The sequence below is a fragment of the Diabrotica virgifera genome, chromosome 7 (genome assembly GCF_917563875.1).
Source record: "Diabrotica virgifera virgifera chromosome 7, PGI_DIABVI_V3a".
NCBI classification, from domain to species: Eukaryota; Metazoa; Arthropoda; class Insecta; order Coleoptera; family Chrysomelidae; genus Diabrotica; species Diabrotica virgifera.
This window is the reverse complement of record NC_065449.1, coordinates 78,347,711-78,364,613: the sequence shown is the minus strand read 5'-3', so window position 1 is coordinate 78,364,613 and position 16,903 is coordinate 78,347,711. Positions and strand designations below refer to the sequence as shown.

The following is a 16,903-nucleotide window of genomic DNA, read 5'->3' as shown; positions in this document are numbered from 1 at the left end:
AACGCAACTCATAAATATTGGCAATACAAAAAGTTTTCTACTTTAAAATGTGTATATATGTCTGAATTGCCGATATAAATGAGTCAGATTAAATAAATTATTAGAAGAATTTTTTTACTAAGCAACAACATTTTTGTTTAATTCATTAATATTTTTTGTATTTTGACAACGACACCCGATTTGGGCGTCGAAATGTTAATAAAATATTTTTTTAGTAAAATTGTGGCTTATTTCGCATCAAAACTAGTTAATTGCAAAAATGCCACAAGAAAATAGCTTCAGAACAACATTTTCATTACGTGTTTCACAGTGTCCCAGATATTGTAACTTTTTAATTTTTATTATGTCGATTATTTCATATTTTTTACCTATTCCTCGCAATACTTCCCTATTCGTTTTCTTCTGTGTCCAATATGCTCTAAGCATCCTTCTGAAACACCACATTTCAAAGACTGTAGCTTATTTACGTGTTACTCTTACTCTTAATTCTAATCTAAGCTCTTTATTGCAGATAATTTTTTTCATTAGTATAAACGCATTTCTTACTATTTCTATCCTGGCCCTTATTTCCATTGTTTAATTAGTATTTTCTGAAATCCAGGTTGCCAGGTATTTGTATTTATCAACCCGTTCTATGAGTACATTATTTCACAAATGAGGCGCTCAGAGCAACAGTGGTCTAACCCACAATCCATAATTGTACCAAAACGCTTTTATTACAATAATGTTATCCCTTATTTATTGTTTTTGGCATTGTTTACTTGAGCTACTCTGCTTCTGAAAATACTTAAATAAGGGATAACTTTAACGTAATAAAAGCGTTTTGATAAAATTTTTTGTGGGTTAGGCTACTATTGCGCCACAAAAGAGTAACTTTGATACAGTTTGAATTTTTAAACTCTTTTGTGGCGCGTTTACTTCAAATTTAGCAAATATTATGGAAAAATCGTTTAAAATAAAACTAAAATTTTATTTTGCATCAAAATGAAAATACATTTTCGCGCCACGTAATATTGATATCAGATCTTTTGTAGCTGGAATATTGTATGCGCCACTCATTTTTACGGCTTTTAGCGGTTTTTTATTCTTGTATCAGAAGTTTTTCAAAGTTTTTTATAAATTAAATGTATGAAGTTGAATGCAATTTTTCTCGATTACACGTTAAGCTTTATAAATGGTCGCCTTTGTCGCATTATCTCCCAAATGACCTAGTGTCCATCGAATGTACACTAGATTTTTTTTATTCGAAATAGATTGAAAAAAAATATTGGGATGACCGGTTAATGAACTCGAATTGCCCGTTGCCAGATCAAATTTAGCGTCGTAACCACTACAACTACATAAACCATTTCGGGAATAATCGTTAATTTAATTATACTTTTATAGCTTAATAACTTCTAAACGGTTTAACCGATTTTGATCACTAAACATGAGTTTGAAACGTATTGACAAGTAGTACCTGATGCACCTAAGGTCAAGTATGATAACTGAAGCTATTACAGGAATTATTGAGCTTGAAAAACCGTTTTTTCTATAGGAAATAGATTTGATCATACTTATGAAACCTATAACTTAAAAATTTAAATTTTCCCAGATATGAGGTATACACCGTCAGATTCTTCTGGAGTCCTACAAACGCTCAGTTATTGGCCCAATTCGTAGGTTGAAATTTTGAGTAATTGTCGAAAAACCAAAATTTTCAAAGTTTAGTTTTTCAGTTTTTCGGCGATACTGAGCCGTGTGTATGTCTGATCCTGACGGCTTAGACACCATTTCAAAGCTTAACTCAACACTATTGATTTGGTGTATTTGCGGTTCTCATGTCTCTTCTTGAACCGAAGATTATATACCCCCAAAAAATATGCCGTTTTGTACCTACCAAGTCCTATAGCTGGCTTGTGGGTGGTCAAAAGTCACAAACTACACCGGTTCTAAATCGGCCCTGACCCCCTCTTCAAACACAGAAAAAAAAATTCAGATCGGTTTAACTTTTCCAATCACATACATACATATCCACAAACATTTTCCCTTTTTTAAATAGAAATTGAGTCATATTTCTGAGCTCGGTAACTTTTGAATGGTATAACCGATTTTCAAAATTAGACATGCGTTAGAAAGGTAATGATCAGTACTATTAGAAGCCGTAAAGGTGAGATTTAAATTTTCGAAGTTTTTGGGAGTTTTGGGGACGAGAACCAAAAACAGGCCCTAAATAGGAAGGGCTGTAAAATCCACACCCTTGGACCAAAATGGATGGTTGACATATGAATGGGTGAGTCTTTTCCTGAACTTTAAGATGGGAGTTGGCACAATTTTCAATTCCGTCAGATTTAGAAAATCGAAAATTTCGTGTATATATAGTGTCGCGTGTAGGGGGGTGTGGGTGTGCGCCACTGGCGAGAACTGCCGTTCTCTGGTAATTTATTTTTAGTACATATTTTTCACAGAAACTGTTTGTTTTATCGTTCTTCTATTAATTAATTAAAAATATTTTAGGTAGTTCCTTGGGGAATGCGTAAATTGTTAAATTGGTTTAAACAGGAATATTTTAATCCAGAAATATTAATAACAGAAAATGGATATTCTGATTTCACTGGACAACTAAATGATCCCAACAGAACTCATTATATAACGGTAAGTAACTTAGTTTTCTAATTTACCTACTAGTAGAAAACAAAGTAGAAACATAAATCAAATTTTAAGTACCTGTTTGTGATGTTTATACACTCACCGGCACAAAAAACCGCCACCCCCAAAAAATGGGTCATTTTTAATGTCTTGTATATCCTAAACCTGATGTCCGATTTAAGTAATTCTTTTAATATGTTATAGCCTTATTCTTTAACAATATCGCTGTAATAATATTGTTGCTAGACAGGTACATTGTCATTGTATACAGGGTGTACGAATCAACTTGTGTTTTTTTCTCAAACTTTGGAACACCCTGTGGAATGATCTAGCTTTTATAAAATACTAAAATTAAAACCCAACTATAGCCTCAGGTTTTCTTAACATTATGTTATTTGTTTTATTCGCTTATGTTGGATAATAAAAAAGTTAGGCACTTTAACAACTACCCCTGTTTTTCGTCAATATAGGGTGTTTTTAAATAAGTACGGCAAACTTTAAGGGGTAATTCTGCATGATAAAATAATGACAGTTTGCTTTATAAACGTATGCCCGTAAATGCTTCGTTTCCGAGATAGGGGGTGTTGAAATTTTTCTTACAAACTGACGATTTATTTATTGCTCTAAAACGGTTTGTGATATGCAAATGAAATTTGGTATATTTTAAGAGGTAGTTATTGCGCATTTTTTGGCATACAATTAAGAATTTTATATTCACCATTGGCGTGCATACGATTATAAACATTTTAGATATATCCCGTATGCACGTCAATGGTGAATATAAAATTCTTAATTGTATGCCAAAAAATGCGCAATAACTACCTCTTAAAATCTACCAAATTCCATTTGCATATCACAAACCGTTTTAGAGCAATAAATAAATCGTCAGTTTGTAAGAACAATTTCAACACCCCCTATCTCGGAAACAAAGCATTTGCGGGCATACGTTTATAAAGCAAACTGTCATTATTTTATCATGCAGAATTACCCCTTAAAGTTTGCCGTACTTATTTAAAAACACCCTATTATGACGAAAAACAGGAGTAGTTGTTAAAGTGCCTAACTTTTTTATTATCCAACATAAGCGAATGAATCAAAAAACAGAATGTTAAGAAAACCTGAAGCAGCTATAGTTGGGTTTTAATTTCAGTATTTTATAAAAGCTAGAACATTCCACAGGGTGTTCCAAAGTTTGAGAAAAAAACACTATTGTAGTTTGATTCGTACACCCTGTATACAATGACAATGTACCTGTCTAGAAACTATATTATTACAGCGATATTGTTAAAGAATAAGGCGATAACATATTAAAAAAATTACTTAAATCGGACATCAGGTTTAGGAAATACAAGACATTAAAAATGACCCATTTTTTGGGGTGGCGGTTTTTTCTGCCGGTGAGTGTAGTATTAGACTAAGGCATTTAGGAAAACATAAATCAATTTTTAAATACAGCACCTAGAGGACTTTTTGCATTGTGTTCAGGATGACTCCAGGAAAAAGAATAGAAAAATGGGTGGAAATGCCTAATAATTGCATTATAAAGTGCATAAAATGCATCCAAAAGAGAACACACATGTCCAAATCAGTATATTAACGGCCAGATTTTGTTATTCGGGGGGTTTTTGGGGTCACTAAACACTGAGCTCCGAAGCACCTGGTGCCCAGGGATACTACTAAAGTACTTCATTTAGAGTTTAGAGTGTTTTTCGCACTTAACTGATGCAAACAGATTACTTAATAATTCTTGGGATCGATGAACACGAATATGTCATTAGAACCGACCCACGGAGCGGGGTCACTGCTGAGGAACGTCATCTTCTGGGGTTTCGAGTGGTTTTCGAATTAACACAATGTGGAATAGGTATCGTTTTGCCCTCAATATTTGTCGTTTACGATTTGCTGTGTCTATTTCAAGTTCGGGTCCAAACAAAAAATATAATATACATAGACTGCAAATGCAAGTCTGGTAAAAATGTGAATTTTTAATTATTTTTATTCTTTTGTTGTTTACGACAACATTTTATTAATTAACTAGTTTTAATGGGAAATAAGCCACAATTTTACTAAAAAAATGATTTTATTAACGTTTCGACGCCCAAATCGGGTGTCGTTGTCAAAATACAAAAAATATTAATGAATTAAACAAAAATGTTGTTGCTTAGTAAAAAAATTCTTCTAATTAATCTGACTCATTTATATCGGCAATTCAGACATATATTATACATTTTAAAGTAGAAGACTTTAAAATGATATTGCCAATATTTATGAGTTTCGTTCCTGGGACGACTTTACTGAAAGATAGTTCATTTGATTACATGAAATTAACCCCAACTCAAGAATATCCGTCACAAAAAAATCATAACTTGTGATCTGTCTTTAAAAAGACAACCACATGCAATGGTGACAGTAAAATTCTCGCGCTAGAGATTTCATAGTAAATCACGAGGGAAAACCAGGAAGAAACTTCGTGATACTATCCCGACATCGTAAGTAGTAAGTCCCACTTTAGTTTACTCTCACAACTAATACCAAAATTCTGACCTTAATGTAGGATTGTAAATATTTTATCTTAATTTTTAAGATACCCTGTATATAATATTTCTTAATTATTAGTACGAGAACGGGATAGAGTCTCACACATATGTACCTACGTTGGCACAGATGGGTGGAACGAATTGGGGATTACGGCGACGGTAGCGGACTACTTTTAATTTTTGTATTATTGGGTTATTGGAAGATGTCGGTATATGCTTTGAACCAATTTTAATTGGGTTGTTTCACAGGAAAAAGGAGATTAGCCTAAGACGGTTTGTTTTAGCGTAGGGAAAGAGGACGAATACATTCAGTCGATTCTAACATCTTAAACGCGACAGATCTGTTCTTAGGTTAAGGGATAATACTTAGACGGGTATTATATTGATTAGACGCAAATTATCTATAAATACATTTCCCTTTTGTAAGAGTAAGAAAACGTAAGATTTTTGGTCGCAAATTACACAAGCACTTTTACATTTCGTTAATTTAATGGTATCAATAATTTAGTCATCTGTTTTATTACTTAAAACTATTAAACATCAAACGGACTTTTATTACGATCGTCTTTAAAGAAAACCTACATTTGCGGGCTCAAACCGCGGATCTAAGAAAGACAATTTCGTTATAAAGTTCGCGAAATACCGTAAAGTGACGTGTAATTAAAAAAATCGGCTCAGGACGTGACGTAATTTTTGGAAACTGTTTATGACTGTTCGGGAAACGTGCAAACTGTTGGTGATTTTCGGACTTTTTTAAACTATTGGTGACTTCCGGACTTTGTGAACTGTTGGTGAATGGTTGTGTTGGTGGAGTAGCAGGCTAGTACAGTGTAGACGACGCTGTTAGGCAAATACGACGGCTGTTTGGGCAGTGAAGACGACGAAGACGAGACGCAATCATAGCAAGCAGTATTACCAAGGAGAAATCAGGTGTGTTTGTTCCAATATTTTAAAAATAGTCAAGACACTTTGGTCTTGTGTCTGGAAATTAGAAATCTGACCAAAGATTATTTTTTTCGAGGAGCTGTGAACGGAACTTTGACGATAAACAGTGAATGTTGAGAAAGAACTATCATAAATTATTTAACGATTAACTTCTTTTTGTTTTTTCATTGTTTCTTTTTGTTTATTTATTTTAAATCATAACTTTGTTACTATTTGTAGTAGATATTGATAATTTTGGAGTAAATGCGACTACAATTCTACAGTTCACAAATACAATTTGCACACGGGAAAAAATAATCTAACTTTTTAGTTAAAAAATAATTTATCTTTTTATTTTTGTTTCTTTTTATTATTATATACCTTTTTAAAATGCAGTCTAAACAAACTCTTAGCGATTTTCCAAAAATTAGTTTAAACCTTAGAAATTCGGCATTAAGTTCTGTTAAGGCCTTGCATGTTGTTGCATACGGTGATAAAGGGTTGCCGCGACAAACAAGGAAGAACTTGCGGAATTTCACAAAATTTTCGTGGGATAAAGAATCCGAGGAATATTCCACAAAAATAGAAGACGTGAAAAATAAACTAAGTATGCCGGACTTAGTAGCAGTTTGCAGTGTTTTAGATCTGAACTACACTGGTTCAGAAGACGACGTGATTAAACGTATTTGTTCATTTTTGAACGACTTCAATCTTGAAGACGAGAATGACGATGAAGACGAAGACGCTAGCGATGATGACGGTGATAAAGACGTTTATCACAAGGAAAACGGTAAAGACGTTACCGAAGACGATCGCTATAATGAAGATAACGATGCAAATAGTGATAAAGACGCTTATCACGAGGAAGAAGGTAAAGACGTTACCGACGTTGATGACGATATGGATGATGAAAGGACGACGGATTTATTTACGAGGAATAGATCAAAATCAAACAAAATGACGAGAGGTAGATTGAATGATTCATTTGCCTTAACTTTTAGAGACGTAAAGGAAAGTATAAGAAATTTCGACGGAAAACACGATTATCCCATAGGAAAATGGATCACTGATTTTGAAGAAATTTCCAATCTGATGGGATGGAATGATTTGCAAATGATAATTTTTGCTAAACGATCTCTAAAAGGAATAGGTAAACTGTATATACAGTCAGAGAAAGGAGTTAATAGCTGGAACCTCCTGAAGAAGAGACTGACAGCAGAGTTTGAGAACAAAATAAGTAGTGCTGAAATTCACAGAATGCTGATGAATCGAAAAAAGAAACAAGGTGAAAGCGTACAGGAGTATGTACTAAAAATGAGAGAAATCGGTAGCAGAGGAAACATCGAAAATGAAGTCATAATGCAGTATATAATTGAGGGAATTATGGACGACCCGGCTAATAAAGTAATACTTTATGGTGCCAAAAATTTCAATGACTTTAAAGAGAAGATTAAATTGTACGAATTGATTAAAAAACAGACGACGCAAAAATTAGTTAAAACCGAGACGCATAAAAAGACGTGGACGAACGAGGAAGTAAGACGAGATGAAAGAAGAGCGCCTCAAAGTAGGAATAAAAAGGAAGAAAAATGTTTCAATTGTGGGATTGAGGGACACAGATCGACGGATTGTCCTGACAAAGCCAAAGGAGTAAAATGTTTTAGATACAATCAGTTTGGACACAGGTCTTTTCGATGCAATGAGAAAGAAGAAGAACCATCAACTTCTGGACATGTAAATGTTGTTAACTTGGGGTATAAAAACTCGGTAACATTGGAGGTTGGAAAATTATCACTACGTGCATTATTGGATACAGGAAGTGACACTAGTTCAGTACGAGAAGATATTTTTGAAAAATATTTTGATAACGTGATTCTTTCACAAAACATATTAGATTTAAGTGGATTAGGAGGTACGAGAGTTAAAACTTTAGGTTCATTTAATAAAATGGTAGAAATTCAAGGAGAGGATTTTAATATTTTATTTCATGTTATTCCAAAAGAAGCACTAGACGTTGAAATTATTCTCGGAAACAATATACTGAGACAAGCAGAAGTTACAATAACCGAAGACGGAATAATTTTATCTAAAAAAAAAGTAGATACTTTTATAAGGAGGATTACAATAATTAGCGAGACGACAGTCAATAATGATTTTCAGCTGAACCATACAGAAGATAAAAAAAATAAAGACGGATATAGAGGAATTAGTCGAAAGTTACGAACCTGACAATACAAAGACGACGGAAGCATACGAGGACTTCTTTATAAAAAACAATATTCCTTTTAAATACGAAGACGGCAAGGAAGTGTTAGTCATTCCGAAAAGAATGCAAACAGAAGTAATTAGAAACTTACACGAGATAGGACATTTTGATGTAACAAAAACACAAGATTTGATTCGAAGAGAATGTTACATTCCAAATCTTAGAGAAGAAATCGAGCACTGCATAGGGAATTGCGTTAAATGTATACTTGAAAGCAAAAAAGAAGTTACAGAATGCGTGAAGAGACATCCAAAGGATTTCGGAAATCCGCTCCGTATAATATCTGACACAGGTACCGTATTTACGGCGAAGGAATTCGAAGACTATTGCGAACAAAGAAGCATAAAGTCGACGCCGTTCGAAGTACTGTTCGGAACGAAGATGAAGAACAAAGAAGATCTGAGGATGAAGGAGATCATAGAACAGGAGATAATTAAACAATTTGATGAAGATAGAGAGATGCTGAGAAACGAGGGTCGACGTCAGTTAGTCAAAGTTCAAGAGGAAAATAGACGCAGATATGATCTACGAAGAAAAAGGCCAAGGATGTATAAAAAGGGGGACTTAGTGGCAATCAAGAGAACACAGTTTGGTGGAGGACTCAAACTGCTGAAGAAATATTTTGGACCGTACGTGGTAGTACAAGTGAATCCAAATGACAGGTACGAGGTAAAGAAATCTGGATACCATGATGGACCTCAGAACACTTCAACGTGTGCAGAGTACATGAAGCCGTGGATAGATAACTGCATGGAATCCGAGTCGGATTCCGAACAGGATGGCCGAATGTAGGATTGTAAATATTTTATCTTAATTGTTAAGATACCCTGTATATAATATTTCTTAATTATTAGTACGAGAACGGGATAGAGTCTCACACATATGTACCTACGTTGGCACAGATGGGTGGAACGAATTGGGGATTACGGCGACGGTAGCGGACTACTTTTAATTTTTGTATTATTGGGTTATTGGAAGATGTCGGTATATGCTTTGAACCAATTTTAATTGGGTTGTTTCACAGGAAAAAGGAGATTAGCCTAAGACGGTTTGTTTTAGCGTAGGGAAAGAGGACGAATACATTCAGTCGATTCTAACATCTTAAACGCGACAGATCTGTTCTTAGGTTAAGGGATAATACTTAGACGGGTATTATATTGATTAGACGCAAATTATCTATAAATACATTTCCCTTTTGTAAGTAAGAACACGTAAGATTTTTGGTCGCAAATTACACAAGCACTTTTACATTTCGTTAATTTAATGGTATCAATAATTTAGTCATCTATTTTATTAATTAAAACTATTAAACATCAAACGGACTTTTATTACGATCGTCTTTAAAGAAAACCTACATTAATATGTACAATATGTTATTTTAAATTATAAATAATATTAATAATACATAGATATATAAACAATACTAAAATATAAAATATGTACTAACTCGATATGTTATTGACTTACTAATCCTGGTATTTTCTTTCTATTGACTTCCTCTTTTAGTATGGGTAACCACATCCTACTGCTACTGCATTCTACCAAGAAATTTGCGACACAATTGGTTTCATTTAGCATAATTAAAGCCGCTTCTTCGATCTTTCTCTTTTTACTATCTGTTTCTTTCAGGACTATACTTGAATCTCTCCACTGAACTCTATGTTCATTATCCCAAGCGTATTGACATATTTGAGATCTGTCAAATTCTCTATTTTTAATATAAGACTGATGTTCTTGAGTTGGGGTTAATTTCATTTAATCGAATGAACTATCTTTAGTCAGATTAAATAAATTATTAGAAGAATTATTTTTTTACTAAGCAACAACATTTTTGTTAATTCATTAAAATTTTTTGTATTTTGACAACGACACCTGATTTGGGCGTCGAAAAGTTAATAAAATCATTTTTTTTTAGTAAAATTGTGGCTTATTTTCCATCAAAAACAAGTAATTGGACTTCGTAAGTCCTAGGTTTTCACCCAAAGTAATCGAAACTAGAACTGGAAGTCGATATCTGAACGCTTCGTGTAACTTTGCGTCGATCGATATACGATTTTACTAATGTTGAGTCATTGTTGCTAAACTTTGGGTAATCATTGTTTAAACAGAAATGACTTCAAAACAGGAACTAAAGATTAAAACTCAACTTTTCAATACGCTTCGATTGATGTGTTACATGTACTATTTTTGGGACTATAACGGCACTTCTGGTTAGAAATTTTTAAGCGAAAATGATATAAAAACCAAAACCAAAATTTTTTCATTGTAAGGCACGTCGAATGATATATCGCTTATACTATTTCGGTGACTTTAGAACAGTTCATACGGTTGGAACTCTAAAACCGAAAGTCCGGTGTCAAATTTCTCATCTTTAATACCATCCTTGGTTTATAAGCTTTCATTCAACACCTCATTTGTCATTCTATCTGTATTAATAATGGAGGAATTGTATTCGTGGACGGAAAGACAGATGAACAGACAGTCATAAAACCGGAAGTATATATTTGTTCTCTTCTTGCGAAGTAGCGTCGAGTAATATATCACGTGTACTATTCCGGTGACTTTAAAACAGTACTTCTGGTCGCATTTCTAAAACCGGAAATCCTAGGTCAAATTTTGCACATTTAGTATCATCCTTGGATTATAAGCTTTTATTCGACACCTCAATTGTTATTCTACCTTGTATAGTGACGGAGGAGTTATATTCGCAGTCCGACGGACAGACGGACAGACAGCCTAGGTCAAGTTTCTCACATTCAGTACCATCCTTGCATTATAAGCTTTCATTTGACACCTCATTTGTCATTCTACCTGGTATATTGACGGAGGAGTTATATTCACGGTCGGACGGACCGACGGACAGACAGCCTAGGTCAAATATCTCGCCTTTAGTACCATCCTTGGATTATAAGCTTTCATTTGACATCTCATTTGTCATTCTACCTGGTATAATGACGGAGGAGTTATATTCGCGGTCGGACAGACCGACGGACAGACAGCCTAGGTCAAATGTATCACCTTTAGTACCATCCTTGGATTATAAGCTTTCATTTGACACCTCATTTGTCATTCTACCTGGTATAATGACGGAGGAGTTATATTCGCGGTCGGACAGACCGACGGACAGACAGCCTAGGTCAAATATCTCACCTTTAGTTTCATCCTTGGATTATAAGCTTTTATTTGACACCTCATTTGTCATTATACCTGGTATAATGACGGAGGAGTTGTGATTACAGACAGACGGACGGACAGACGGACGTGGATAATTCAAAGTTTTCACATTTTTTCAAAATTGGGTGAAAACAATAGTTAGTTGCAAAAATGCCACAAGAAAATAGCTTCAGAACATTTTATTACGATAGTGTTTTATTTCCTTTACATTGTTGTTGCTTGTATTTCGACACGATTTACCAAGTATATTCTATAATCAGTTTTAAACCACTTTTCCAATGGTTTTCATTATTTTAGAAACTGTATTGTCGGAACTGTTTTTATTTTATCATTTGTTAAAGTTTACATAACCTTTTTACATCTTTACATTATTATTTTTTTGAGCTATAACCTCTTTTTTTATTTTATATTATTTTTCATCTTTTTTTTTACAACTTGTTGAAAATTTATAAAAATATGATGTTACGAGATATATTTAGTTCTTTTTTATCTATAACAGTTTTATTTACCTACCTTTTTAGGATTATTTAAGTGCTGTAAAAGATGCAATGGATTATGATGGTGTCAATGTCATTGGTTATAATGTTTGGAGTATAATAGATACTTTTGAGTGGAACGCTGGGTATACGTAAGTATAAATTATATATTTTATTGGAGGGTTTTAAAATAATATAATATTCAGTAATATAAATTTTTTTGATTCCGTTATTCATGTCGAGTAGGACAACTTTTCTATTTTGGAAAATTTTCGGAAGGGGGGCGTTTCGTAAATATAGAGATTTCTAGACTTTGATGCGTCCGACAACTGAAGTAGGTACCCTTAAGAATTAGTCGGACATATTACCAGTAAATTGTAATTATTTTTTATCAAACAATGCTGCAAAACAAATCAGCATTTATGATCCCATAGTGCGCTCCTATATGAAGGTGAGGGGCGCACATATCATAAAGAGTAATAAAATTTATACCCTCACAGCTAATTTTTGCAGGATTGGTTGATAAAAATATATACAATTAACTGATAAAAGTCCAATGCTCTACCGACTGAGCTACCCAGGCAAACTGGTTATATCGCCCGACAAACTTCTAAGGGTATCTTCTCCAGTTGTCGGATGCACCAAAGTTTAGAAACCTCTATATTTAGGAAATGCCCTCCTCCTGAAAATTTTCCAAAATAGAAAAGTTGTCCGACTCGACATAATAAAAAGTTGTCCTAATAACTGAATAAAAAAGTCTCATGAGGAACGTAACAATTTTAGTGTGGGCCCAAGACCTATAATACATATAATATGATTATACAGTATTATGCATTATAATGAAATTGGATTTTTAAAAGTATTAATGGATAATTATAATTAATCATGTCAATTATAATTAAAGAAATGATTTTTATAGTTTTTGTATTTAGAAATAAAAATACACCTTCCTAGACTTAGATAGTACGATAAAAAAAAGATTTTATTGCACCTGAGTCTACTTTACTTTGTGTATCGTGACTTGTACAATGATGATACTTCTCATTTGAATAAATTAGAAGATAATCATATCTGCATTAATTTTTTAAATATCAGTTACGGGTATAATAAATTATTTTTACACTATTTTTTACTGTATATCATTTTAGTATTTTATAATAAAAATGATTATTCATTTACTGCGTATAAACACTATATAGTAAGGAAGGAAAGTATGCTAAATTTGCAGTTACTCTAGTGTTATTGGTTGTGAATAGTGAAGAGTAGGCCCTAAAACCAAAAAAAGTTCAGTAGAATTTTCCATAAACTAGGGGACTTTCCATTTTTTAATTTAATTTTCCATTTTCAACAATTGTTTTTCCGATTATAGCGCGAACTATCCATAATTTGAAAAATGTCTCGAATAAAAGTTGCTTATTTTTACGCAAAGAATCCAAATCTGCAACAAAAATTGGGGGCTGCTATTTAAGATTTTAAAGTAACCCCCTCTCCACCTCCACGGGGGGTGGTGTTTGGTGCCATTCGATAGAATTTTCAAAAATATTGAATACGTGTATTTTACGGTTTTTCGATCTGATGTTCATTTTGCAAATATTGCGGGGTTCGTATTTAAAATTTTAAATTTATTCCCCACCCCGCCATCTTCGTCGGGGGGTCGTGTTTGGTATCATTCGATAGATTTTTGAAAAATATTGAACACGTATTTTTTAGTTTTTCGATCCGACTTTCATTTCGCGAAATATTCGCTTTTTTTGTGAACCTTTGTGACTCTCCCATTTCTTTACGCCCCGCTCAAATCGTCAGATTTTTGAAATATACACTCTTTTCCATGTACTTAACTTACCTTATCTTAATCTGACGATTTCGAGTTTCTCTAAGGATAGATTTTTTTTCGGACCCCCTTTATTCTTTATTAAGAGCCAATATATGGTAGATGTAAGCGTTTACAGGGTACATAGTTTCTCCCCATGTGATAATCTGACGCGCTCGAGTAACTGCAAAATCCCCGCTTGGGCTCCCCTACCACTAGTTTAGACGAGTTTTAATTAATAATTTTCCTCCTTTGTGTCTCAGTAGTAAGAAACTCTACCTTTGGATTCAGGGGTCGTGAGTTCGAATCTCAGCTGAATAGGAAATTTTTCAATTATTAAAAATTAATAAATGAAAATAGTTTCTATCCTTGTGGGATCGGTAGTCACTCGATCGAGGGACCGTAGACGTTCGGATACAATTAGCGTCTCTTTTTAAAGACAATGAAGTCGACTTTACTAAGTAACAAGATATTTACTCAACACACACACACTACACATTACACTAACTGATTACGAAATCAACAGTACCATGCCAATAGCCATTAGTTGTCGTGGCATTAAGCTAAATAATAAAAAAATTAAGAATTTTGCATTTTTTATGTCTTTATTTCTAGGGCGAAATTTGGTTTGGTAAATGTGGATATGAACGATCCCAACAGAACAAGAACCAAAAAAGATTCATTTTACTATTATCAAAAAGTATGTCAGACGCATTGTATTGTGGATCAGTGTATCGACTAATAGATAATAATAGATACCAACTTATACATATGATAGAATAATATTAAAACTGTGTATTAATATTTAATAAAATAAAAAATAATTAAAACCTAAAACTAGTGTTTATTTTATAGACAAATTTGATAACTAAATATTTGTTTTATTGTTATTATGAAATGTTTGGCACAAAAACACTTGGATGAATCCAAAACAAATCTTTATTTGACTATATATCAAATACAACTGGTTAATTCTATTACCAAGCAAGCAAGCAATTTGATTTAACCCGACCTGTGGGAATGTCCACCCTCTCGAAAGAGTACATTCGGGTGTAACAATTCATTGGGGCGAGGTGTTTTGACCCGAGTGTAAACAGGGATCACCCCACCTCGCTCCAATGCCCCAGGCCATCCCTTCCCCCCCCCCCCCATAGCACGCTGATGCGCGATGAGGGCACAACTATCGTAGCCATAATGCTCTTCACAGTCTTCACAATGGAATCCTGGGTAATAAGATTCCATGTGGTACCCTAATCGAATGCAAAAATCTTAGGCTCAGCGTGATGCGCTCTATGCCTTTATCGTCTTACTTACTTAACCGCGGTACTAAAAATTGCTTGCTTGGGCCCCAAGTCATCGTGCTGAGCCCTATTGGGCTCCGCCCAATGACTTGTTGCTCGAGTTTTTATGTGTTTTTTATGGTTTTTTATATTTTTTTTGGGGGCTTACGCCTTTTTATTTTTTTATATATATTTTTTTGGGGGCCTGCGCCCTTCTATAATTTTCTATAATTGTCTTACCTTGAAGGTGATCGTGGTGTTGGATCTCCGTATGTAACGCTATCTTCGGCACTTGTTTTTGAGCTACGAACTGACTACTATCACTTTTCACTTTTGTTCACTTTATTCCACTATTTGCTGTTTCGGTCTTCTGTGCTTCCATCGGTGGAACTCATCATACCTTAGCATCTCTCGCAGTATATGACTTGGGTGGTGCTCCAGTTCCGCGAATTTGACCCTTGCCTTGTCTGTCATGATTTCGGTGACTCTCACCTGTTGGAGTTCTCTGAACAGGAATCTTTCTACTACGTATCTTGGGACTCTGGCGGCTTCTCTCAAGCTGCTGTTGTGGACCGCTTGAATCTTCTTTTTGTGGGTGTTACATGCTTGTCCCCATGCGAGAGATGCGTATGTTAATACCGGTAGTATAATGCTGTTTATCAATCTTAACCTTGTTTTTAGTCTTAGTTTGCTTTTTCTGCCTGTAAGTCCTCTTAGTGTTGCTTTCGCTATGTTGGCCTTATGGACTGTGGCTTCTACATGTTTTTGGAAGGTTAATCCTTTGTCCATGATGACTCCTAGGTATTTAGCTTCGTTTTTCCACTCGATGGGGGTGTTCTGTACCGTCAGCTGTTCCTCTGGTTGTTGTCTTCTTTTCTTGTATAGAACCGCTTGTGTCTTTTCCGAGTTGATGGCTATCTTCCATTTTATACTCCATTCCTCTATTTCTTGTAGTGCTGTTTGCAGGTTGGTCATTGCTATATCTACATTTCTGTGTTTGGCCGCTATCGCTGTGTCGTCGGCGTATAGGCTCATAAGGGTACCTGGTGTTCTAGGTACATCAGCGGTGTATATCGTGTACAGCAGGGGTGACAGGACCGCTCCCTGGGGTACTCCAGCCTCCGGGTTCCCGAGTTCGGACAGAACTTGTCCTATCCGAACCCTGAAACTCCGGCCGCCCAAGTACGACGAGATTAGCCTCGTCATAGCCCCGCTGTACCCGTAGCCCCTCATTTTGTATAGAAGCCCCTTATGCCATACTCTGTCGAACGCTTTGCTTACGTCCAGGAACGCTGCTCCAGTGTACTGCCTGTCGTTGAATCCAGCTGCTATGTACTCGGTTAGTCTGAGTACTTGTAGCTCGCTGGAGTGCTCTGCTCTGAATCCGAATTGAGCTTCTGGGATAATGTTTAATCTATTTGTTTCCGCTTGCAGTCTGCTAAGAATGATTCTTTCCACTATCTTTCTGATCGCTGGAAGTAAGCTGATTGGCCTGTAGTTCTGTGGGAATGTGTGGTTCTTACCAGGTTTTGGGATCATAATGACGTGGGCCATTTTCCACCTGTTCGGGAATATCTTAAATCTTAGTATCGCGTTCACTATGTTTGTGAAGTACACTATAGCTTTTCTGGGCAAATACTTTAGGGCTCTGTTTGTTATTTCGTCTGGACCAGGCGCTTTTCTCGGTGAACTGTTTCGGATGTGTTCGTTGATTTCTTCCGGTGATGTTGGGGGAATGATGTCCTCTGGGTCTTCTGGTCCTTCTTCTTGTTCTTCGACTTCTTCCAGGAAGTCGTCGTCTTCGTTTT

The 16,903-nt window shown here is 35.0% G+C and overlaps 1 protein-coding gene across 2 annotated transcripts in view; it reads left to right on the top strand.

Moving 5' to 3' along the window:
* LOC114346509 (myrosinase 1) overlaps window positions 1-14,652 on the top strand; it is a 68,988-nt gene extending 54,336 nt beyond the window's left edge. For both annotated transcript variants that reach the window (XM_028297257.2, XM_028297249.2), the window contains 3 exons: window positions 2,497-2,634; window positions 12,051-12,157; window positions 14,431-14,652. In XM_028297257.2, coding sequence (XP_028153058.2) covers window positions 2,497-2,634; window positions 12,051-12,157; window positions 14,431-14,557 — 372 coding nt within the window. In that variant the 3' untranslated portion in view covers window positions 14,558-14,652. The remainder of the gene's footprint in view (window positions 1-2,496; window positions 2,635-12,050; window positions 12,158-14,430) is intronic.
* Window positions 14,653-16,903: the final 2,251 nt, after the last annotated feature.